At 45.8% G+C, this 25,359-nt stretch overlaps 3 protein-coding genes across 3 annotated transcripts in view; 1 reads left to right on the forward strand and 2 right to left on the reverse strand.

The window, feature by feature from the left end:
- LOC307220555 (lymphocyte antigen 6E-like) overlaps positions 1-25,359 on the reverse strand; it is a 132,406-nt gene that overhangs the window by 71,046 nt on the left and 36,001 nt on the right. The window lies entirely within an intron of this gene.
- LOC307220558 (lymphocyte antigen 6E-like) lies at positions 507-6,395 on the forward strand. Its single transcript, XM_079984577.1, has 3 exons — positions 507-805; positions 3,917-4,036; positions 5,074-6,395. Exons 1-3 carry the CDS (start codon positions 745-747, stop codon positions 5,205-5,207), a joined length of 315 nt encoding a protein of 104 aa, XP_079840703.1. The 5' UTR covers positions 507-744; the 3' UTR covers positions 5,208-6,395.
- Positions 12,691-24,149, reverse strand: LOC307220547 (lymphocyte antigen 6E-like). The gene is made up of 3 exons (XM_079984568.1): positions 23,990-24,149; positions 16,138-16,257; positions 12,691-14,094 (listed from the first exon to the last, which is right to left on the reverse strand). Exons 1-3 carry the CDS (start codon positions 24,039-24,041, stop codon positions 13,886-13,888), a joined length of 381 nt encoding a protein of 126 aa, XP_079840694.1. The 5' UTR covers positions 24,042-24,149; the 3' UTR covers positions 12,691-13,885.

The following is a 25,359-nucleotide window of genomic DNA, read 5'->3' on the forward strand; positions in this document are numbered from 1 at the left end:
CAAGTTGGCCATATTTACCTGGAAGTAACCCTCACTCGTTTCAGTGGAATTCACTTCCAGGCAAACATGCTAAGGACTCCCTCCACTGGCATTTATCTGGCGGGAAAGGGTGTTTTTCTCTTGTTGCAATGCACGCTTCTTTCCTTCCCTGCAATAACAAAACACTTCTGCTTCTGATCCTAATCTTAATCTTCTCCACCTCCACACACACACTAATTTCGGGAAAGGCAGACTTGGGAATGCCAGGTGGAATGCACCAACTTGGCCCTACAGAGCCGTGGCCTTGCTTGGCTTTCCATCAGAACATGCGCTCCCATTTACACGCACGCCAAAAACCACCACCGTCAAGTGGTAGAGCAGTTGCGGAACAGGAGAATCCTCACCCACACATGTCCTGAAATGAAAACCCCATTGTGCATGGCTCCCACAGGGGAGCCACAGACAGAATGTGGTTGGTCAAGGGCATCATTGGGAACCATTGCGTCAAGGATTAAACCCTACAAAAATCCGGCGTGGAGTCCCTAAGTGGGATAGTATCTTGCACACCTCCTTCCCGTAACTCCTGAAGCCGAGCTGATGCCAAATGTATTCCTGGGCTTTCCTTTGGACCACAATGGAAAATTTCTTCCAAACAGCTCACACCCTGTTGCAGATAATTGGGGATTCTAGAGCAGCCTTTGTCCCTTTATAAATAACCTCTCCAAAGGAGAACTTGATCATTCAGAGTCAGCTGGAGCAACGACAATGAAGAAGGCCTCTTATCTCCTCTCCTTGTTGGGTGCGGTGATCGTCTGCACACAGATAGGTAAGCTCCTTTCTTGCCCTCCTCCCTGACCGAAGCATGAGAGCAGAATGGTGCTTTGGGAAACCGAAGACAGCCTTCCTGCTTTAATAGAATGACCCTGGCTGTTTTTGCAGGGAAATTAAGGCTGCTGGTTGGGGGGGGGGGGTTGGTTTGCTTTGCAATTTAAGGAGAGCATAGTTCCTGAATGGGGTAACTGTGAATGACCAGGTGTGCAGCCTGGGAGTCATTTTGGACTCACAGCTGTCTATGGAGGCCCAGGTCAATTCTGTATCCAGGGCAGCTGCCTACCAGCTCCATCTGTTACACAGGCTGAGACCCTCCCCGCCCGCAGACTGTCTGGCCAGAGTGGTGCATGTTCTGGTTATCTCCCGCTTGGACTACTGCAATGCGCTCTACGTGGGGCTACCTTTGAAGGTGACTCGGAAAGTGCAATTAATACAGAATGCGGCAGCTAGACTGGTGACTGGGAGCGGCCGCCGAGACCGCATAACACCAGTCTTGAAAGACCTACATTGGCTCCCAGTATGTTTCCGAGTACCATTCAAAGTGTTGGTGCTGACCTTTAAAGCCCTAAACAGCCTTGGCCCAGCGGCCATTTTGTATTTCAGCAGAATCCTGGCTAGGTTGCAAATTAATGGATCACTTTACCCAGCCAGATGGGTGGGGTATAAATAATAAAACTATTAAAATGATTACTGTCATTTTTCCTGTCTAAGGAAACATCCCCCAACCCTTTTTTGTCTCCGAGTCCTGGTCTTTTGCTAGGAGGTGTGTTGTGAGCAGGTCCCAGCAACAGAAGTGTTGCCAGTGAAACTGCTCTCTCTTGAGGGCATCTCAGTAGGCTGGCTGTTTGCTAAATTGCTTGGGATCTTACCACCAAGAGGTTGCAACGGCCTTGCCATAATTTGCACTTAATGAAGGCTTTGGAGATGTGCAGAGCAGAATGTCAACAAGGTCCTTATCTATGCATCTAGATTTCCACAGTGCATTGCATAGAACCCTACGATATGCACCTCTGAGGCTGCTGGCTGGAGGAATCCCGGAAACGTAGAGTTGGGACCCAATGGGTCATCTAGTCCAACCCACTGCAATGTGGGAATACCATCAAAAGAATCCCTGACAAGTGGACACCAAACCTCTGTTGAAAAAGGAAGGAGAGTCTACCGCCTTCTAGCTCAGGGGTCAGCAACCTTTTTCAGCCGTGGGCCGGTCCACAGTCCCTCAGACCATGTGGTGGGCCAGGCTATATTTTTTTTTGGGGGGGGGGAATAAACAAATTCCTATGCCCCACAAATAACCTGAAGGAGCGTCTCCACCCCCATTGTTCTGCCTGGACACTGAGGTCCAGCCCTGAGGGCTTTCTGGCGGTTCCCTCATTGTGAGAAGCAAAGCTACAGGGAACCAGACAGAGGGCCTTCTCGGTAGTGGCACCCGCCCTGTGGAACGCCCTCCCATCAGATGTCAAAGGGAACAACTACTGTACTACCAGACTTTCAGAAGACATCTGAAGGCAGCCCTGTTCAGGGAAGTTATTAATTTGTGACATTTTAGTGTATTTTTGGTCTCTGTTGAAAGCCGCCCAGAGTGGCTGGGGAAACCCAGCCAGATTGGCAAGGTACAAATAATAAATTATTATTATTATTATTATTATTATTATTATTATTATTATTATTATTATTTTGCACTTCCCAAAACAAGACGTGGGCCAGAACACAGCTTTCCTTCAAAATTCACCCTTCCCTGAATTTTGCAATGCTATTCTCCAACCATATAATCTGTAGCATACATTAAGGGGAAATAACGTGCAGAAATGCAATATATGGAAACTTGCTCACAACAATACATACAGTGGTACCTCAGGTTACATGTGCTTCAGGTTACATACGCTTCGGGTTACAGACTCCGCTAACCCAGAAATAGTGCTTCAGGTTAAGAACTTTGCTTCAGGATGAGAACAGAAATCGTGCTCCGGCGGCACGGGCGGCAGCAGGAGGCCCCATTAGCTAAAGTGGTGCTTCAGGTTAAGAACAGTTTCAGGTTAAGAACAGACCTCCAGAACGAATTAAGTACTTAACCCGAGGTATCACTGTACATTCAAAATTGCATTCAAAAACATTAAGGAAAGTTCACACTTAAACACTGAGGAAATATTGCAAGGACATTGTTTAAGGCAAATTGGTGCCAAAATGTGGAGAGCTGGGGGGAAATCGGAACTGAAAGAAACCTAAATTCACGAATCTGTTTTTAGCTTCAGTGGGATTTACTTGCAATGGAGCATGCTAAATCCATAAGGAAATCGTGTTGGCATTCATTTCAAACTGGGTCTGTTTTGCTTATTCCTGAAAGTGTGGAGTGGAGGAGAAAATGAAGCTGTCCTCACTGAGCCTCCGAAAGAATAAGCCAACCTTCGATTGGCAACACCTCAAAGGCGGAAGGAGCTGCTGTTTGCTGTTTACCCAGCCAAGAATTTCTTGCATTGACCTATCACAAATGCTGACCTGGTTTTGACTAACTGCTTTCACCACGATCCAATTCCTTTGCAGTGTGCCTGGGAGGACTTTGGAGCATCGTTTTGCAGGATGATGCCACCTACTGGCGCCACATAATACGAAACTGCTATAGAGTTTCAAAAGATGGTTGTGCTATGACCGGGGGGGGGGGGGTAGGCTGGGAGGGCTGGGGGGAGCACCCTGCTGGCTTTTTTAAAAATAAAAAAATTGCACCCGGCAAGGCCAGCCCTTTGTCATGGCTAAGGTGGAGGTTGCCATTCATCTGATTGGAATTAATTTTATAATGAAATGATTTTAGAATGTTTTGTCATTTTACTGTTGTTAGCCGCTCTGAGCCCGGCTTCAGCTGGGGGGAGGACTGGATATAAATAAAATATTATTATTATTATTATTATTATTATTATTATTATTATTATTATTATTATCAGGAAGCCAAAATAGGGGGAAACACATCCTCAAATCAGTTTACAAAAAATAGAAAACAATGAAGTTATCAGTTGTTGCTTTTTAAAAAGCTAAAAGCAAGTACTTAAAGTGATTGGGCTCGCCAGGAATTTCCTGCCCCCAAAGTTTTATCTCCCTCTCTCCCTTCGCTTTGCAGCTCATTCGATTATTTGTTTCACTTGCGAAAGACAGCCCTCTAATTGGAAGTGCCTGAAAATGACTGTTTGCAATAACGATGAAAATGCATGTCTAACAATGAGGGATTTTGACGAAACAGGTGAGTCCTGTGATCAACTGCTTAGCTGCACATTTGAACAGATCTCAAGACTGGCCTGCCCTCTTGAGCAAACAAACAAACAAAAACCCTTCGGAAATTCTGTGCAATTTCCACATGCACAGATCCTGGGATGGGTAGAGGGAAGACAGGGACGCGGGTGGCGCTGTGGTCTAAACCAATGAGACTCTTGGGCTTGCAGATCAGAAGGTCGGCGGTTCGAATCCCCACGACGGGGTGAGCTCCCATTGCTCGGTCCCAGCTCCTGCCAACCTAGCAGTTTGAAAGCACATCAAAAGTGCAAGTAGATAAATAGGTACCGCTCCGGCGGGAAGGTAAACGACATTTCCTTGGGCTGCTCTGGTTCGCCAGAAGCGGCTTAGTCATGCTGGCCACATGACCCGGAAAAACTGCGGACAAACGCCGGCTCCCTCGGCCAGTAAAGCAAGATGAGCGCCGCAACCCCAGAGTCGTTTACAACTGGACTTAATTGTCAGGGGTCCTTTACCTTTTTTTTATTATTATTAATATACTTCTTAATTGTATTTCAGTTCAACAATTATAATGATAAAATACATACTTTGTTACATGCAAATGGCTTTAGATACCTATTAGGTCCATAAATTACCAGCTGGCATATATTCAACACAAAGAACAGTGACCATTTGTTGTTGACAAAGGACAGCTGGACATATAAAGGGCCCCATTACCTTCAGTAGCTTAGGGCCTCATCAAACCTAAATCCGGCCCTGGCCACCACCACCCCATTCATGCTGCCCTCGGGACAAATCTTCATTACAACGGCAATTATTTATCTAGGATCATCAATGCACTTTTACAGACTAACATAGGCAGTCAAAAACTCAAATGAACCACAACCAAAACACCTAGGTCCCTGCTGCAAGGAGCTTACAAGCTAAGTTCTGGCAGTTGTGGAGACCACAGAGAATGAATATGTCGGTATCTGTAATTAGGCTTGGATTCTGTATTGGGCAAGGGCTTCACATGAGTTTTCTTTTTCCTTTCCTTCCTGCCTCAAGGTGACAGTGCCAAGGTTCTCATCACCAAGAAGTGTGGCCAGGCTTGTCCCACTGAAAGCAATAATTCAAGCAGCGCACCCAAGTCGGTCTTCTGCTGCAAACACAACTGGTGCAACCTGTGGCCCCCCAAATAAAAGGTGTCTGGTCCACGCTAAGTGGAAGGGCCAGTCTGGAATGCCCTTGAAGTAAGCTGCTTTCTCTACGGGCTCAGCTATTGTGTTCTGCAAAGAAAGTTTAATGATTCCTTTTGGCTACATTTTGACCCTGCAACATCATTGGCCTCCTCCAGGCACCCTGTTCAGTGTTTATTCAATTTTTTTCTTTACATGAAAGGTTCTGCATTTTTTAAGCAAAAGAAACGAAAGAAGAAAAATAAAATCGCATATTCCTGCAACAGTTGTTAGCAATTTCTTAACCTACTGCGTTTTGTATCGACGAGTTTCAAATTTTGTTATATTTGTCCATGCAAAGTCCATGTCAGGGTCTCCGGCTGTTTTTGGGACTACAATTCCCATCATCCCTGACCACTGGTCCTGCTAGCTAGGGATGATGGGAGTTGTAGTCCGGAAACAGCTGGACACCCGAGCTTGGGAAACCCTGGTCCATGTCTATAAGCGAACTGCTCTTAAGTGGCAAATCGTCAATCCATTGAATAAATGGAGCCATATATTGTGGATTCATGATGGTTTGTACTCAGTGATGATACCTGGCAGGGGGGTTATACATTGTTATAGGAATTCTAAGGCTTTAAATATGGAATAAATGTTGATAATTGCACAAGGTAAACACACATACATACAGTAAACCATAGGTCTAAATTAGTATAGGAGAGCAATCCAAAAGCCATCTTGGCTCTCAATATTTCCTCTGCCTCCTTAATCCCCCTTGCCTGAGAGCAGGTAGGCAGAGAGCAACCAGGGGAAGTCCCTGAAGGAAATTCTCTCCTATATCCATGAACCTCCTTCGTATTAATTGTCATTGATTGTTTGCCCAGATGCTCTGCATCGAGGGATGTCTGACAGGCATCCCGATTGTCTTATTAAATGCTAATGTTTTGTATAAACTGTGTCTGGAACAATGTAAAACTTGCTAAATCCTCAGGAATATCACACCCTGGCCTGCCTGAGCCACAGTAATCCCACCTTCTGTGTGATGTAATTTCTGACTGTTTGTAGAGGGGATGTGCTTGTAATCCACTTCCAAAATGCAAAACTCTTAAAAGAGATGTTTCTTCTGGGTTCTGGGTCTCTCGTGCCTCCTTGCAAGGAGGGGAGGGAACTCTGTTGCAAGAGAAAAATAAAATTTGCTTTGCTTTCACTGCATCCTGCTTCCATCCATTCATCTCTGACTGATTGTGGACTTAGTCTGTTATGGAAAAATCTAGGTGTGAGTCTGCTCAGTCCCCCAGCTCGTTGGGCAGAGCCCGCGGGTCCCTGCAGAATAAAGAAAGGAGTCCAGCCACCAACTGGAGCAAATAGCTGCAGACCAAAGTTTATTGCGCAACAGGTTCAAAGAGGAATTTTGGGGTAACAAGGACTTTTATAACTTTTATAACTTTTCCACCATATCCCAGAATACAGTTTGTACAGCATCATTGCTACATGACTGACATGTCACAAAAGGGGAGGGGTAGACAGGGGTTACACTAGTTTAACCTTGGCAAACATGTCCAGACAAGTCCTTGGTACAAGATTAGCATAAGCAGACATGGCAGGGCAAGACCCAGGTATAAGATTACCAGAGGCAAACACCTCTGAAGTCCCACCACCCAAAGTACAATAGAACTTCCTTTGCATGTCTGGACCCCTTGGCAAGTCTGGGGATGGGCTTAGGCTTTCCTTGGCCAACAGTCAGCTCAGCAATTGTCACCTCTGGGAACTTCCCGAAGTCCTTTTCCAAGGGGAAAAATAGCTTTGGAATGGAGGAAACTGTCAAAGGAGTTGATTTTATTTTATTTTTAAAGCTAGGTAACTTCCCTGAGCTGTCAAGTCGAAAGGATATATTCAGGCATAATATTTGTAACATTTAACAACTTTAAAGATGTGCCCCCCCCCCCCGGTAATTTCTGTAACACAGTCCCTTGGGGAGTTGGGCAGCAAAAGCCAACCACCCCTATTTTTCTCTATATCAACAGGATCCGTCCTTCAATACTGAGTTCACTTGCAACAATCTTGGGGTGCACATGCCACTTCATTTCCAATCTGCACTTGTCCCGCAACTTTCCGCTGACATCCTGTAACTTTCCACACTGCAAAGCTTGTGCCGCTTTTGTCGTTCCCGTGCAAAAGTGCCCTGGCAGGTGGCAATCGTGAAACAACATTGGGGGAAGCACTACAGAAAAAACAATAAAACACAATGATGTGCAAATGGCCCACCACTAATGCAGTAGTTCGTGGGTCAATGAGATGTTACAGAAAATATACCAACTGAAAAAACCCAGGCTGGAGGAGACGCTTCCCTACTTGTTGTTGCTGTTGTTTAGTTGTTTAGTCGTGTCCGACCAGAGAACGCCAGGCACTCCTGTCTTCTACTGCCTCCCACAGTTTCCTCAAACTCAAGCTGGTAGCTCCGAGAACACTGTCCCACCATCTTGTCCTCTGTCGTCCCCTTCTCCTTGTGCCCTCCTTCTTTCCCAACATCAATAATAATAAATAATAATAATAAATTTTATTTATATCCCGCCATCCCCAGCCGAAGCTGGCCTCAGGGCGGCTAACAACAATCAAAATAATCCAACATTCTGAAAACATTCATTATAAAATTAATTAAAATCAAATTGATGGCAACCATTAAGCAAAATTCTGTGCCGATTGCCAGAGGAGTGGGTCAGGCTGCGCCCTGACCAAAGGCCTGGTGGAACAGCTCTGTCTTGCAGGCCCTGCGGAAAGATGTCAAGTCCCGCAGGGCCCTAGTCTCTTGTGACAGAGCGTTCCACCAGATCGGAGCCGCGGCCGAGAAAGCCCTGGCTCTAGTTGAGGCCAGCCTGACCTCTCTGTGGCCTGGGATCTTCAGGGTGTTTTTATTTGCAGACCGTAAATTTCTCTGTGGGACATACCAGGAGAGGCGGTCCCGTAGAGAGAGAATCGCACCCTGAGGCACTCCACACACCAAGGAGTGGCGCAATGACAATTCCCCCCCAAGCTTTTCCAGGGAGTCTTCTCTTCTCATGAGGTGGCCAAAGTACTGGAGCCTCAGCTTCAGGATCTGTCCTTCCAGTGAGCACTCAGGGCTGATTTCCTTCAGAATGGAGAGGTTTGATCTTCTTGCAGTCCATGGGACTCTCAAGAGTCTCCTCCAGCACCAGAATTCAAAAGCATCCATTCTTCGGCCATCAGCCTTCTTTATGGTCCAGCTCTCACTTCCATACATCACTACTGGGAAAACCATAGCTTTAACTATACGGACCTTTGTTGGCACGGTGATACTTGTAGGAGGCATTAAATTTATTTTCATGTTTATTCCATAATTCTCAGAAGTAATGATGTTGGGGGAAGGACCCTCTGGTTCTCACTCGAGCACACAGATCCTTGTGAAACTGGATCTAATAATACGTAAAAACAGTCTGTTTCTCCGCAGTCATGGAAAGTCCACGAGTCTTTCTGATATCCGAACATATTTTTTTTTTTTGGGGGGGGGGTGCTTCCCTTTCAAAACTACTGGCACTTTCCTTTAGATTTTCTACTTGGGGTTGGGATTGCACATCCCATTGAGAGTAGTGTAGCACCGGCAGACATTCTGTTATGTACTGAGTTGAATAGGATCCAAAAGGCAGCAGTCTGTTTGGTCGTAGAAGAATAGGACCCAGAATGCAGCAGTCTGACTGGTCCACAGGAGCCACCCAATCCAGCTCCAGGTGGAAGTGAATCCGCAACCTGATTGGCCTACAGGTGAATTCCGGAATTAGCCAATCACGCGGGGCCCATTGTGTAAATAATGTATATAAAGCAGACATTCTGGGGAAACTTCCATTCCTCCTCACCACTATGAGCTGAATAAAGAGCATGAAATCCACTCTCGACTCTGAGTATATCACACTGTGATATTGATTTCTGATATATGGCCACCTTTGGTTGCAGAGAGATTGGCTCCCTATACCCCAAGCTAATCTGGAATTGATTTGGGGACTAGATCCTAAATACTTGCCATCCAGGCCCTATTTTTTGACTGTGTTCCATGACTGCTTGCAATTTGCTGGTAAAAGTTAGGACCGAAGAGCCTTCGATCATTCAGATGTTCCTGACTACAACTCCCATCATCCGTAACCATTGCCACGCTGGCTGGGATGTCGCCCAGCAATATTTGGAGGACTATAGGTTCTCCATCCCTGGTATGAGGGCAACATAATACTACTACTACTAATAATAATAATAATAATAATAATTATAATTATAATTATAATTATAATTATAATTATAATTATAATTATAATTATAATTATAATTATAATTATAATTATAATTATATAATTATAATAATAATTATAATTATAATTATAATTATAATTATAATTATAATTATAATTATAATTATATTTATATCCTGCCCTCCCCGTCCAAAGCAGGGCCCAGGGCAGCTAACACCAGTAAAATTACAATGGAAACATAATGGGGGGGGGAGCCACTTTAAAATACAGGTTAAAATGCAATTTAAAAAGCAGCCTCATTTTAAAAGTAGCCCATAAATCAAAACTGTAAGGGGAGGGAAGACATGAGTCAGACTGAGTCCAAACCAAAGGCCAGGCAGAACAGCTCTGTCTTGCAGGCCCTGCAGAAAGATGTCAAGTCCCGCGGGGCCCTAGTGTCTTGGGACAGAGCGTTCCACCAAGTTGGGGCCAGTACTGAAAAGGCCCTGGCCCTAGTTAGGACCAATCTAACCACCTTGCGACTTGGGACCTCCAAGGTGTTGTTATTTGTGGACCTTAAGGTCCTCCGCGGGGCATACCAGGAGAGGCGGTCCCGTAGGTACATGGGTCCTAGGCCGCATAGGGCTTTAAAGGTCAAAACCAGCACCTTAAACCTGATCCTGTACTCCACCGGGAGCTAGTGCAGCTGGTATAGCACTGGGTGAATAAGATCCCGCGGCAAGGACCCTGTAAGGAGTCTCGCCACGGCATTCTGCACCCACTGGAGTTTCTGGGTCAGCTTCAAGGGCAGCCCTGCGTAGAGCGAGTTACAATAATCAAGCCTGGAGGTGACCGTTGCATGGATCACTGTGGCCTGATCAGGGCGAGAAAGGTAAGGGACCAACTGCTTAATACAGTGGAGATGGAAAAATGCCACAGGGCCCGGGGGCCAGACTATTCCCAGACTATTCCCAGCCCCACCCAAGCACAAATATGCTGATCTGCTAAGCCAGTGGTGCCAAACCTTTTAGAGACCGAGTGCCCAAACTGCAAACCCTAAACCCATTTATTTATCACAAAGTGCCCAAAGTTGTTGAGCTTTTTTGGGGGGAGACAGAACAGAAAAATCCCCGCAGGTCTCTCCATCTCCATCCCTCTTCCGCCCTCCCACCCCGCGTGCCAGGGGGCACGCTTCCCAGCTGGCTGGCTGGCTGGCTGGCTGGCTCACTCTTGGGCTACTGCGATGGGGAGGATGGGTCAGCCCTAAGGCCAGGTGAGTGGTGGCAGCCAGAAGGAGAGGGAAAGCCCCCACCCCAGACAGCATAGCTGTCAACTTACAAATTTGAAAATAAGGGATCAGCAGCCAAAATAAGGGATTTTGCTTAGCTTATGCACGCTGGCGCTGCCGTAGTCCTGGCGCGAGGAGTTCCATCGCCCCTTTCCCGCCCGAGAGAGAGGGAGGGAGGAAGAGAGACTCTCACCCGTGAGCCCGGCATGAGGCAGTTGCGCTGCCGCGGTGGCCGCTGAAGTGCCGCCCTTCTGCGTCCCTCCCCATCCCCTCCTCTTCCTCCTCCCTCAGGCCACCTCCTCAGCCACCTCCGGCTTCCCCTGGCAGCGCGGCGAAAGTCTCGCAAGAGAGGGGCTGCATGCCCGCCCGCCGCCACCCGTCTCCTTACGATGCACCCCTGAAGGGGGAAAGGGAGAGATGGAGACGCAGCAGCTCGTGCACATGCTCTCTCTCGCGACGGAGGTCCCCGAGCCGCTGCTTGCCTCCCGAGCCGGGCGAGCATGAAACCCAGGAAATTTAAGGGACCTTATCAATCCGGGACAGCATGGCGCTGGAATAAGGGAGTTTCCTGCCAAATAAGGGACGGTTGACAGCTATACCAGACAGACAGCCCAGCAGCCACGGCTGCCTGCCTGCCTGCTCCCAGCCCGCGATCCTGGCGTGGCCTTCCCCATCTTCCTCCCTCCCTCCCTCCGGCAACGTCACCGTGGCAAAGGGGTGAGGCTGGGTTGGGCCAGGGGCGCAGAGAGGTGGCGGGCACAAGTGCCCTCCTAGCCCAGGCAGGTCAGTCCCGTGGGAGTGGAGACGGGAAAGTTGGGAAATAATGGGAGAACAGGAGGAGGAAGAGGAACCTCCAGGAGGGCAACAACCGATGGACACAGTGTCTTTAGAAAGCATTCCAGACCCTCCATCTCCCAGAAACCGGCGAGCCTTGAAAGTAGGAGAGCAAAGGACTCAGAAGCAGAGGACCCTCAGCGCCAGCCGTAGAGGAGATGATGATGAACGAGGAAGTGGGGGTAAAAGGGGGTGGAGAGTCACTTGGGACAACGCCATTATTCCAAGAGGCTGAGTTCCAAGCCTCTGTCCATAAATATTGATTTAAAAAGCAGGTGATAAGGACATTTCCGTGCCTCATCCGTTCCTGGCAGCCTGCTGTGGAGTTGTTTCCTCCGCCGCCTGACACAAGTCACAGATTCGAATTACAATAAAGGAGATTCCGACTAAACATTAGGAAGAAGTTTCTGGGCAGTGAGAACTGTTCCTCAGCAGGTGGTGGGTTCTCCTTCACTGGAGTTTTTTCAACAGAGGTTGGATGGCCATCTGCCAGGGATTCTTTAGCTGAGATTCCTGCATTGGTAGGGGCTGGACTAGATGACCTTTGGGGATCTCTTCCAACTTTGCAATTATTTTTATCATTTATTATTTATTCAACTTATACACCGCCCTATACCCGGAGGTCTCAGGGTGGTTCACAGCATGACCAAAAACAATAATCCAATAACCCAATTCTATTATTCTATTCTTCAGTGTATAATATTGTCATGGGTACTGAAACAGAATATTTGAATTTATTATTTCGGTCTCAGACCAGTTCTAGCCCACATACAATACCAATGAAGTCATAAAACACGATAGGGATACGTTTGAATTTGCAATTAGATATAGCAACAGTTAAAAAATATATAAATTAAAACTTAGTCATTAACATATAACCTAAAATTACCATTTAAAACCTTAATCATTATGATAGCACAGCTTGTTCCCTAGGTTTTATGGCAATCACACAGAATTTGGCTGCCTTTAACGTGATCTCAGGAGCCTTGTCCTCTATCAGGGATTTTAGACACTGAAATTCAGATTCATTTGGAGATTTTTGGTTCACAGCAAGATCAAAAGCAATAACCCAATTCTATTATGCTATTCTTCAGTTTATAATATTGCAATGGCTACTGAAATAGATTATCAATGACGACTGAGGCTGCAGATCTTAAATGGCAAAACTTTATTAACATGTGCTCCAGCTTTACAAATCACAGGCGCAGAACAGAACATCAAATGTGGAGGAAGGTGCAAAGTGGGAGAGACGTTTAAAAACATCCTGTTTGGGGCATGTACCTTCCACCTCCATCAGCTGATGGCTCCCTTTGCTTCTGCCTTCTCCCCACCCAACAAATGCCAATCCCAACTTCTGATCTTGTGCCCAGCCAATCAATGGGGGCTGGCCTGGTCCAGTTACTATGAGGCTGGTTTATTTTTATTTAATTTATTTGTTAGATTTTTTTTTACAACAAAAGATCTCAGTTCTAATGAAATCCCCAGAAACCATAGCTTGGCACAACCTCTGTTTTTGTTTTTAAATTAGAGATCTCTAGCAACCACCACCCAAAATACATACACACATTTTTTAAGAAAAAATAGACTTTTTTGAATGCCTGGGGAAATTAGGAAAGGTGATCGTGGAACCAGCTTGAGCCGGTGCTGCAGACCTGCTCTGAGCTCACCAAGACCTGTGGCTCTTCCAGCTTTTTGCTCTTCTAACATAAAAGAAAACTCCGGCAGAAAAATAAAAATCGGTTTCTGCAACCAATCCGCTCCCCCCGGGACTCCCTTCAATAAGGAAAGCAACGAGGAATGATAAAGGAACATATGAGATGGCATTTGCTTGATGCAACGTCATTTGATCTCCCCTCCGCCACAAACGCAAACAGTTGATATTATTTAACTTCCTCGAAAACTTTGTGCAAACTGATTTTGCACGTGGGTTGTCTGGGAATGGCAAAGGTTGTGCAAACCAAACTCTGTGCAAACCAGTCAGAAAATGTGTTGTCTGGGAAAGACCTGAGGCTTAGGGGGGGCCAAATGATATGGGGTGGATAGAGGAGAAGACTCATCAGCTGCTTTGTCGAGGGACTGGGGAGGAGAAGATGGTGCGTTGCAGCACCAAAGAGGAGCGAGAGGTTTCTGGGCAGGTGGAGAGAACTCCACACTCTGCAATACCAAGCAAGAAGTCAGGAATTTTAGCATTCAGGGCAATGATCCAGGTGAGCAAGCCCTTCCGCAATGCTTCCGTGGGGTGGTATTTGCCGTCCACGGCGGGTTTCTTGGTCCCAAACAAGGGAAAGGGGAGCGACATTTGACAGTTTTGGATAGGAGAACTGTGACTTTTGCTCCGCAACACCTCCTCACAAGAGGGATTGGAAGATGTAGAAGAAACTGGCCAGGACACCCACGGCCATCAGCAGGCCGCTGGTTTTGACACTTGTGGCCCCGCTGATATTGCATAAGGAATGGCTGCAACACTTGGTCGAAACGCTCGTCAGGCCTGTGTTGATGAAGTTCTCCGTGCAGGTAGGGGTGCATCTCTTGCTAAGCTGGTACACGGCGTTCTTGCCTGGAGGACAGGAATGAAAGGGGGCGATTATACACAGGTAGGTAAAAGGTAAGGGACGTGGTTGGCGCTGTGGTTTAAACCACAAAGCCTAGGACTTGCCGATCAGAAGGTTGGCGGTTCAAATCCCCGCAACAGGGTGAGCTTCCGTTGCTTGGTCTTTCCACGCCCAGCAAAATGTCTGGAGGCCATTGTTAAAATAAAGGCCGTGAGGGTGCTCCCTGAGTTTTAAGTCATGGCATTTCAAATTGTCGTTTGGGAATTTTATTTCCATATTTGGCGCGTGGCGCTGTGGGTTAAACCACAGAGCCTAGGACTTGCCGATCAAAAGGTCGGCAGTTCGAATCCCCGCGACGGGGTGAGCTCCCGTTGCTCGGTCCCTGCTCCTGCCAACCTAGCAGTTCGGAAGCACGTCAAAGTGCAAGTAGATAAATAGATACCACTCCAGCGGGAAGGTAAACAGCGTTTCCGTGCACTGCTCTGGTTCGCCAGAAGCGGCTTAGTTCTGCTGGCCACATGACCTGGAAGCTGTATGCCAGCTCCCTTGGCCAATAAAGCGAGATGAGCACCGCAACCCCAGAGTCGGCCACGACTGGACCTAATGGTCAGGGGTCCCCTTTTACTAGGTAAACGGTAAAGGACCCCTGGATGGTTAAGTCCACTCAAAGACAACTAGGGGTTGCAGCGCTCATCTCACTTTCAGGCCAAGGGAGCCGGTGTTTGTCCACAGACAACTTTCCAGGTCATGTGGCCAGCAGGACTAAACCGCTTCTGGCACAACGGGACACCGTGACGGAAACCAGAGTGCACGGAAATCCTGTTTACCTTCCCACAGCAGCGGTACCTATTTATCTACTTGCACTGGTGTGCTTTCGAATTGCTAGGTTGGTAGGAGCAGGGACCAAGCAACGGGAGCTGGGTTCGGAGTTTGCAGATGGGCCATAGGTGACGGCTAGCTTTCTTTCTTTTTTAAAAAAATAATTTTTATTAGTTTTCCAATTACAATAATCCAATAACAGCCTCATTATAACATTGCCAGATTATAATACAATTCCTAATACAAATCATACAAATGCCCAATTATGTAATTTAGGTGGCCCCCAAATGCTGGAGTTGATGGTTTGATTATTTACTTTGTTTCTGCATTCCAAAATCTTAATGATTTCACTTACATTCCAGTCATCATCATCATCATTTATTTATACCCTGCCCATCTGGCTGGGTTTCCCCAGCCACTCTGGGCAGCTTCCAACAAAATATTAAAATACAGTAGTCCGTCAAACATTAAAAGCTTCCCTAAACAGAGCTGCCTTCAGTTGTCTTCTAAATGTCTGGTAGTTGTTGTTCTCTTTGACATCTGGTGGGAGGGCGTTAGTAATCCCTTATGCAACAGCTGCAATATACAGTGGTACCTCTGGTTAAGAACTTAATTCGTTCTGGAAGTCTGTTCTTAACCTGAAACTGTTCTTAACCTGAAGCACCACTTTAGCTAATGGGCCTCCTGCTGTCGCTGTGCCACCGCTGCACAATTTCTGTTCTCATCCTGAAGCAAAGATCTTAACCCAAGGTAATATTTTAGCAGAGTCTGTAACCTGAAGCGTATGTAACCCGAGGTACCACTGTATATAACTTCTATTTGTGTTAACACATTCAACAATTTATAAGTGAAGACCTCATACTATATCATTGTTCTTCTTGTGTGTGACATTTATTCTGTCCCTATTCTTTCTTCCTGTCTTTGTAAAATGTTGTGGCTGTCTTTTCTCAGTTGTTGCTGCTATCCTTCATGCCTTGAGCGGAGCTGGTACACCATTGTTGTTACAAAAATTCCTCCCTCCCTTTGTGTTTTGCAACTTTAACAATAGCTGCAAACGTCACTCTGTCCCAGTCAGTAACCTGTTTTTGCCCTTTTTTCACCCAGCCTAGGAAGAGGAGTGATCTGTCATATTGCCAATGCCCTTGGCTAGCGACATTGAGGGATAGGGCTTCACCTCACGCTCAGCAACTGTAGCTTCAGAGAGAATATAATAAAGGTTTGCTACCTACCCGTTCCTGAGGTGGAAGTGATGGTGGTACAGAACTGGTCTTGTTCTGCGCACTTAACTGCCTTCATACAGTTCCAGTTGGAAGGCTCGTTTTCGCACCTGTAGCAAAAAAAGGCGTGGGCTGTGCGGAAAGAAAACAGAGAAGCAAAAGTCAAGCAAAGGCAACTCTTTCCCAGGTGAACATAAATCAACGTTTGTCTCAGTCTGGCTGTGACCTTCAAGGCTGTGAGCACCTTGGGGCGAAGCAACACGCCTTAGAGCAGGGAGCGAGGAACACTTTGCTCTTCCAGATACTGTTTAGCCTCAACTCCCATCAGTCAGAGCCAGCATAGTCAAAGGTCGAGGGTAGCAGGAGCTGTCATTCAACATCTGGAAGACCACAGCTTCCACATTGGTGCCTTAGAGGTATGGATACCTCCAAAATTAGCTGAGAGATCCTCATCGGATAGAATGCCCAGGTGTTTTTCTCAAGGTCCCATGGAGAACTGGTTGCTCCCACATTCTGAATCCTGAAGTTTACCCAAACCAGAGGATGAAGATCTTCCAGAGACCAAATTCAGACTGTTCTATTGGGGCAGGTGTTTCCTGGTTAGAGGACTCTTTGAATATTATTATTATTATTATTATTATTATTATTATTATTATTATTAAGGACCCCTGACAGTTAAGTCTGGGGTTGCGGTGCTCATCTCACTTTACAAGCCGAGTGAGCCGGCGTTTGTCCGCAGACAGTTTTTGCGGGTCATGTGGCCAGCATGACTAAGCCACTTCTGGCGCAACAGAACATCAAAACCAGAGCAGTGCATGGAAATGCCGTTTACCTTCCCGCTGGAGCGGTACCTATTTATCTACTTGCACTTTTTTTGGCATGCTTTCGAACTGCTAGGTTGGCCGGAGCTGGGACAAAGCAACAGGAGCTCATCCCGTCGCGGGGATTCGAATCACCAACCTTCTGATCAACAAGCCCAAGAGGCTCAGTGGTTTAGACCACAGCGATTATGATTATGATTATTTGACCCCACCCATCTGACTGGGTTGCCCCATAAGGAGCGGGATTTTTACTTCTAACACAAAGGCGCCCCCAAACAGAGCAGGACTGGCTTAACACATTTTGAAGTAAGTAGCGCAAAGCTCATTTCCTTCAAAGGAGGAAGTTCTGCATGAGGCTATTAAGACCAGAGTTTACCTCTGAGCAGGCCATGAAAACCACAACACACTAAAAAGCATCAGTGAGAAAGCAGGTCAACTGCTTGCCATTATTATTATTATTATTATTATTATTATTATTATTATTATTTTATAATTCATACCCCACCCATTCATACCCCACTCGAAAGCAGGAATGGTTTAACTAAAGAGTGTGAAATCATAATAAGAACTAGAACAGGGGTAGGCAACCTAAGGCCCGCGGGCCGGATCCGGCCCAGTCGCCTTCTCAATCCAGCCCACAGATGGTCTGGGAATCAGTGTGTTTTTACATGAGTAGAATGTGTCCTTTTATTTAAATTCATCTCTGGGTTATTTGTGGGGCCTGCCTGGTGTTTTTACATGAGTAGAATGTGTGCTATTATTTAAAATGCATCTCTGGGTAATAATAATAGTAATAATAATAATAATAATTTATTTGTACCCCGCCCATCTGGCTGGGTTTCCCTAGCCACTCTGGCGGCTTCAAACAAAGACTAAAAATACATTAAAATGTCACACATTAAAAATTTCCCATTCAGATGTCTTCTAAATGTCAGGTAGTTGTTCTTCTCTTTGACATCTGATGGGAGGATGTTCCACAGGGCGGGTGCCACTACCGAGAAGGCCCTCTGCCTGGTTCCCTGTAGCTTTGCTTCTCACAATGAGGGAACCGCCAGAAAGCCCTCAGGGCTGGACCTCAGTGTCCAGGCAGAACAATGGGGGTGGAGACGCTCCTTCAGGTTATTTGTGGGGCATAGGAATTTGTTTATTCCCCCCCAAAAAAATATAGCCTGGCCCACCACATGGTCTGAGGGACTGTGGACCGGCCCACGGCTGAAAAAGGTTGCTGACCCCTGAGCCAGAAGGTGGTAGACTCTCCTTCCTTTTTCAACAGAGGTTTGGTGTCCACTTGTCAGGGATTCTTTTGATGGTATTCCCACATTGCAGCGGGTTGGACTAGATGACCCATTGGGTCCCAACTCTACGTTTCCGGGATTCCTCCAGCCAGCAGCCTCAGAGGTGCATATCGTAGGGTTCTATGCAATGCACTGTGGAAATCTAGATGCATAGATAAGGACCTTGTTGACATTCTGCTCTGCACATCTCCAAAGCCTTCATTAAGCGCAAATTATGGCAAGGCCGTTGCAACCTCTTGGTGGTAAGATCCCAAGCAATTTAGCAAACAGCCAGCCTACTGAGATGCCCTCAAGAGAGAGCAGTTTCACTGGCAACACTTCTGTTGCTGGGACCTGCTCACAACACACCTCCTAGCAAAAGACCAGGACTCGGAGACAAAAAAGGGCTGGGGGATGTTTCCTTAGTCAGGAAAAATGACAGTAATAATTTTAATAGTTTTATTATTTATACCCCATCCATCTGGCTGGGTAAAGTGATCCATTAATTTGCAACCTAGCCAGGATTCTGCTGAAATACAAAATGGCCAGTGTTGAATTGACTTGCAAATGGAAATATTTGACTTCCGAAGGCTTCCAGTCATTATTATAATATGGCAGGTGTGGGGGATTTTCTGTTCCTGAATGGGGTAACTGTGCCCCTGAAGGACCAGGTGCGCATCCTGGGAGTCATTTTGGACTCACAGCTGTCCATGGAGGTGCAGGTTAATTCTGTGTCCAGGGCGGCTGTCTACCAGCTCCATCTGGTACGCAGGCTGAGACCCTCTCTGCCCGCGGACTGTCTCACCAGAGTGGTGCATGCTCTGGTTATCTCCCGCTTGGACTACTGCAACATGCTCTAAATGGGGATACCTTTGAAGGTGACCCAGAAACTGCAATTAATCCAGAATGCGGCAGCTAGACCGGTGACTGGGAGTGGCCGCTGGGACCACATAACACTGGTTCTGAGAGATCTGCATTGGCTCCCAGTACGTTTCCGAGCACAATTCAAAGTGTTGGTGCTGACCTTTAAAGCCCTAAATGGCCTCGGTCCAGTAGACCTGAAGGAACGTCTCCACCCCCATCCTTCAGCCCGGACACTGAGATCCAGCGCCGAGGGCCTTCTGGCGGTTCCCTCATTGCGAGAAGTAAGATTACAGAGAACCAGACAGAGGGCCTTCTCGGTATTGGCACCCGCCCTGTGGAACACCCTCCCTTCAGATGTCAAGGAAATAAGTAGCTATCCTGTCATTAAAAGGCACCTGAAGGCAGCCCTGTTCAGGGAAGTTTTTAATATTTAACGCCGGATTGTTTTTAATACTTGATTGGGAGCCGCCCAGAGTGGCTGGGGAGACTCAGCCAGATGGGCGGGGTATAAATAATAAATTATTATTATATTATTATTATAATTTGTTGTTGTTGTTTAGTCGTTTAGTCGTGTCCGACTCTTCGTGACCCCATGGACCAGAGAACGCCAGGCACTCCTGTCCTCCACTGCCCCCCCGCAGCTTGGTCAGACTCATGCTGGTAACCTCGAAAACACTATCCAACCATCTCGTCCTCTGTTGCCCCCTTCTCCTTGTGCCCTCCATCTTTCCCAACATCAGGGTCTTCTCCAGGGAGTCTTCTCTTCTCATGAGGTGGCCAAAGTACTGGAGCCTCAGCTTCACAATCTGTCCTTCCAGTGAGCACTCAGGGCTGATTTCCTTCAGAATGGAGAGGTTTGATCTTCTTGCAGTCCATGGGACTCTCAAGAGTCTCCTCCAGCACCATAATTCAAAAGCATCAATTCTTCGGCGATCAGCCTTCTTTATGGTCCAGCTCTCACTTCCATACATCACTACTGGGAAAACCATAGCTTTAACTATACGGACCTTTGTTGGCAAGGTGATGTCTCTACTTCTCAAGATGCTGTCTAGGCCTGTCATTGCCCTTCTCCCAAGAAGCAGGCGTCTTTTAATTTCGTGGCTGCTGTCACCATCTGCAGTGATCATGGAGCCCAAGAAAGTAAAATCTCTCACTGCCTCCATTTCTTCCCCTTCTATTTGCCAGGAGGTGATGGGACCAGTAGCCATGATCTTCGTTTTTTTGATGTTGAGCTTCAGACCATATTTTGCACTCTCCTCTTTCACCCTCTTTCACAATATTATTATTATAATAGCAATAATGATTATAAGAATTATAAGAATAAAGAAAAGCAGGCTTTTCCAGCCTAGTGCCTTCCAGATGTTTTGTACTATGTCTATCATCGGCTCCACCCAGCACAAAGGCTGCTCTATGCACCCAGCAAACAACCGCAGAAAAGTAGGAGACAAACAGGCCAGCCACTCCCACAAAGCACACTCCATTGCATATTTATTCTCAAGTATTGCCATGTTCACAGAGCAAGGTTCTGCCCACCTCAATTCCCACAGGATTACAGCTCTCAGTTTGTAATTCTTTCTGGCTTTTAGTAAAACGTACGGGGCAACCTGCCACCTTGACACCGCCCTGCAGCTGAAGGATTCTGTGAGAAGTTGCGATGGACCAAGGAAGCCAAATCCAAGTGAGGGCGGGAAACTTTGCCTTCATTCTGAATAGGCTTCCTGGTGACATCTTGTAAGCGATGTGATGGACGTCACAAAGCCAAATATGACCAATGGTTTGTTTCACAGCCCTGTGCCCCTGACATGTTGGCAAAATGGAGGGGCGGTTTTTCGTTTTCTTTTTCTAAATATGTTTTCATTGATTTTCCAATATCATTCCAATAACAGCCTCATTATATTCAGCCTCATTATATAATAGCCTCAATTTTATCCAGTTAATACAATTAGTAACGCCAATTTTTCAAATGTCAACTTATACAGTTAATCAAACTGGCCTCTCCATGTGCTAGATTTGATGGCTTCGTTCTTCTACATTTTTTCTGCCTTCCAAAATCCTAATAAGTTCCATTACATTCCATTCAGATATAATCATCCCTTATATAACAGCTCCAATCTTGTGATTTCATTTGTGTTGGTATATTAGGTAATTTATAAAGTTTCAAGTGAGGAACTCTAAGTGTAATCCTTATTCTTTCCTGCATGTGATAGTTCCCACGCCCATGATATTTTCCTATCCATATATGATGTTATAGCCTTCATTCCTACAACTGGTGATGGTTCCCATCATGCCTTGAGAGAAGCAGTTATCTCACAGTTTCCAGAGTCACTGCATTGCTTCATCCCATGATTTGGCTTCCAGTAAACAAGCCATCTTGGCCATTTCTCCAGCCTAGAAAGAATGGTCTGAATCCAGACTTCACGTAGCTTCTATTCCCGCAGCTGGTAGACTCCTTTCTGCCCTGCCACTGATTTATGGCCAATTATCCTTATCTCAAAAAGCATTCTTTTGTGGATAACAGACATTAGGGAAAACTTTGCTCTGTATTTTCAAAGCGTAATGTTCCCCCCCCCCTTCTCTCTCAGTTCCTTTCTCTCTCACACGCAGTTATTATTTATTTATTTATACCCCGCCCATCTGGCTGGGCTTCCCCAGCCACTCAGGCGGCTTCCAACAAAATATTAAAATACAGTAATGCATCAAACATTAAAAGCTTCCCTAAACAGGGCTGCCTTCAGATGTCTTCTAAAAGTCTGGTAGTTGTTGTTCTCTTTGACATCTGGTGGGAGGGCGTTCCACAGGGCAGGTGCCACCACCGAGAAGGCCCTCTGCCTGGTTCCCTGTAACTTGGCTTCTCGCAGTGAGGGAACCACCAGAAGGTCCTTGGCGCTGGACCTCAGCATCCAGGTAGAACGATGGGGGTGGAGACGCTCCTTCAGGTATACTGGACCGAGTTCCAGTTTTGTTAAATATTTATATTCCAATTTCTTCCACCCTTACTTTTACAGATGTGGTTTTTTTAACTTGCATTCCTGGGAGGGTTTGCCATATCATAAATGTAGAGAAAAACTTTAATATAAGCAAACCGTGTGCCTCTCGTCTCTTTCACTGAATGAAATCCCCTCTCAAGCCAAACCTTTAAAATCCTTGTAGCTGGGTTGTTTTCGTGGTTTCTTATCTCATCATCTCTAGCCCCTGCCTGTGGTTTACTCCAATTTTAAAAACCCAGTTAGTAGGATAATCTGTGCTTACAGGAACGGGATCAGGGGGTCGTGGCAGCCAGAATGCTCCATGCCCCCAGTGCCTTTGTCTGTACTCGCAATCCATGGAGAAGCAAGTGCTAGACAGCCAAACACCGGGTGAGAGCCAGGTTCCCCTTGCAACCAAAGAGGAATGCAGAAAATGCAATTCCCCTGTCATTATCTGATCATCTCTGTCTCTCTCCTGCAGTGTTGGGAGAGGGGTCCATCCCCTGGCGCACAGGAAGCCCAGAGGGGCAGTTTTTCAACCCAAATCTCTTCCTTTGTTTACTGTTTGTTTGGTTTCAATCTAGTCCGCTTATGTGTCCCCACCCCTTCCCAGCTATAGTCTTACAATCCTATTGGATTGTAATTTGGAGGATGGGACCTCAAATATATTTTTTTAAATAATTTTTTATCAGAAATTTAACAAAACATATTATCCAAAAATATCACATCCCTAATTTCCCCCATTTTCCTCCTAAAGGGTGCGGCATGTCATGCTCCTAAAGGGCCCAGCATGAAGGCTATGCATGTCTTGAGAAATTTCATTCTCCTGTGCAACTTTTCGGCACACTGTGCCGTTCAACATCCACAGACATAGAGCCATACCTGTATGTGAATTGTCCACCCTTACAATCTTCCTGATGCAAAAAACCCGCAGGGTGGCTGGAACGCTTAGGCAGATTGTTCATATACACAGCTTTCCATACACTAATGTCAGATCACGTAACATGTTCTATGCGCAGGAGCAGGGGAGAGCATGACAGCGCATTAGACAGATACTTGTTCCTGCCACAGGTACACCCTGCGTATCTGAAGCGTGTCTGGGTGAGCCAACCTTTCTTAGGAAACTTTTCTGCAGGGATAAGAATCTTCCAACATTCAGCTGGGCTAGGGACAACCTAAACCTACTTTTCTGTTATTTAATCCAATAGTCTATTGCATATCCTTTGTTTGAGTGGGATGTGGTCACTTCTTCTCCCATTGCCTTTTAGACGTTTCTGAAAGGCTACTCCCACAAGCCTTCATTCACACAGTCCCTTCCACCTTCCCTCATCTGACTTGCCCTCTAAATCCCACACCATCAGACAGATGGGACGAAGGAAGAGGAAACAACACTTCTTCGCACCAATGCCTAATTAATTCCTACAATTCCACTGGCCAAATGGAACCTCCAGAGTTAGTGCAGTATACCTCAGGATGCCAGTGGCTGAGGCAGGACAACAGCTGTTGCCTTCATGCCCTCTTTCCTGAAAACATCTGGCTGGGAACTAACAGAAACAGGATGATAGATCAAATGGATCATAGATATGAGCCAGCAGGGTTCCTCTTATACATTCATAAATCTTCAGTAGAAACCTCTCCATGGTGTTAGAAACTTGGGTGAGGGGTTTTTTTAATGTGGCATTCAGTATTAAACACGAGGGACTGGTCTGAGCAGTATATGTTAGGTCCCCCTTTTAGATTGTAGATCACAGAACTGAACCCACAGCCCTGAGATTAAAATGCTCTGATGCTTACACCTTATGCTCTTCCCCTGGAATGCAGGGGTTTGGACTAGACAGTATCCCTCCCAACCCTACAGTCTTGCGATTCTATGAGTCTCCAAGTCTCCCGTCCTTTTCTGCAGCTCTTTTCCTAAGCAAAGGTGAGAAATGTGCCTTACCTTTTCCAGCGCATAAGATCGCCACCAGCAAGGCAACCAGCAGAGTCTTCATCTTTGCAGTGATCTGTGGAACTGTATCCCAGACTGCTGGCCACTATGGTTATATACACCCCTGAGGTGTTTGCCTTTTGTTGCCATGGTCACAATAATTTTAGGGTTCAAGAAGCTGAGGATGGGGAGGGACACACTTGGCTGAGGAATGAGCATAGGAGTTGGTCGGTGTGGGAATGGGTGTGGGCCTGTGAGATCACCAAAGGCAATTCATCATTATGCAGGAGAGAGAGAAAGAGAGGGAGGAGATCACATGTAGGTGACAACCTCAAAGGGGAGAGGCTTGAGGTCTGCAGCAGGAGATCTGCCTGCAGAAGATCCCTGGAAACTCTCAGCGATAGATGTTCCTTTTTTCCCTTCAATTTTTTTTAATTAATTTTCCTTTGCTGGGACAGCATGGCATGAATTTTAGCTTATTTTTATAATTTTATTGTTTATCTTTTTTAATAATGTTTTATGGTATTTTGTGTAAAGGCATGGACCTCACAAATTTAATAAACTTGACTTGACTATTAATTTTCCAAATTTAACACAACACAAAATAACAAACATATAAAAACGAAAAACATACATACATTCAAAGCTTCTTACAGTTAAAAATCCAAATTGCATTCCATTATTGGGTGACTTCCTCAAATCCTTCCTAACTGATTTTCATTAAATCTCATTTTAGCAACTTTCCAATATCCACTTTCTAATAAAATTATCTTGTTCAAATTACTAACTTCCTTTCTTTTCATAATATTCTCAATCCATCATCTTATACAATTCAACATAGTTTAATCCTAAACCAAATTTAGTACTTGCAAGTATTTCCACTTATGTTATATTGTTATATTTTACTAAATATTCCTTCAATTTCTTCCATTCTTCTTGATGTTCCTCCTCTTTCTGATCGCGGATTCTTCCAGTAAGGTCGGCCAGCTCCAAAAAGACCAACATCTTCATCTGCCAATCTTCCACTGTTGGTATTTCCTGTGATTTCCAATTTGGGGCAAGTAAAATTCTCGCTGCAGTTGTAGCATACAAAAACAATCTAACATCTTTTTAAGGCAATTCCATTCCTATTATTCCAAGTAGAAAGGCTTCTGGTTTCTTAATAAATGTATATTTCAACATTTTTTTCAATTCATATCTTTTCCCAGAAGTCTTCCACCTTTGGACACGTCCACCACATATGGTAAAAGGTTCCTTCTTTTTCTTTACATTTTCAACATAACTTATCACTCATATGGTAAATCTTTGCTAATTTTACTGAGGTTAAGGTACCATCTATGCATCTATGTATGGAAGTGAGAGTTGGACCATAAAATAGGCTG

The sequence above is a fragment of the Podarcis cretensis genome (assembly GCF_951804945.1).
Source record: "Podarcis cretensis genome assembly, chromosome: 7".
Lineage (NCBI taxonomy): Eukaryota > Metazoa > Chordata > Lepidosauria > Squamata > Lacertidae > Podarcis > Podarcis cretensis.

Coding starts and splice junctions, on each gene's coding strand:
- LOC307220547 (XM_079984568.1), bottom strand. CDS start 24,041: ATGAAGACTCTGCTGGTTGCCTTGCTGGTGGCGATCTTATGCGCTGGA. Junction 16,258..23,989: donor GATCTTATGCGCTGGAAAAG/GTAAGGCACATT, acceptor CTTTCCGCACAG/CCCACGCCTTTTTTTGCTAC. Junction 14,095..16,137: donor CACTTCCACCTCAGGAACGG/GTAGGTAGCAAA, acceptor CCTGTCCTCCAG/GCAAGAACGCCGTGTACCAG.
- LOC307220558 (XM_079984577.1), top strand. CDS start 745: ATGAAGAAGGCCTCTTATCTCCTCTCCTTGTTGGGTGCGGTGATCGTC. Junction 806..3,916: donor GATCGTCTGCACACAGATAG/GTAAGCTCCTTT, acceptor TTCGCTTTGCAG/CTCATTCGATTATTTGTTTC. Junction 4,037..5,073: donor GAGGGATTTTGACGAAACAG/GTGAGTCCTGTG, acceptor TCCTGCCTCAAG/GTGACAGTGCCAAGGTTCTC.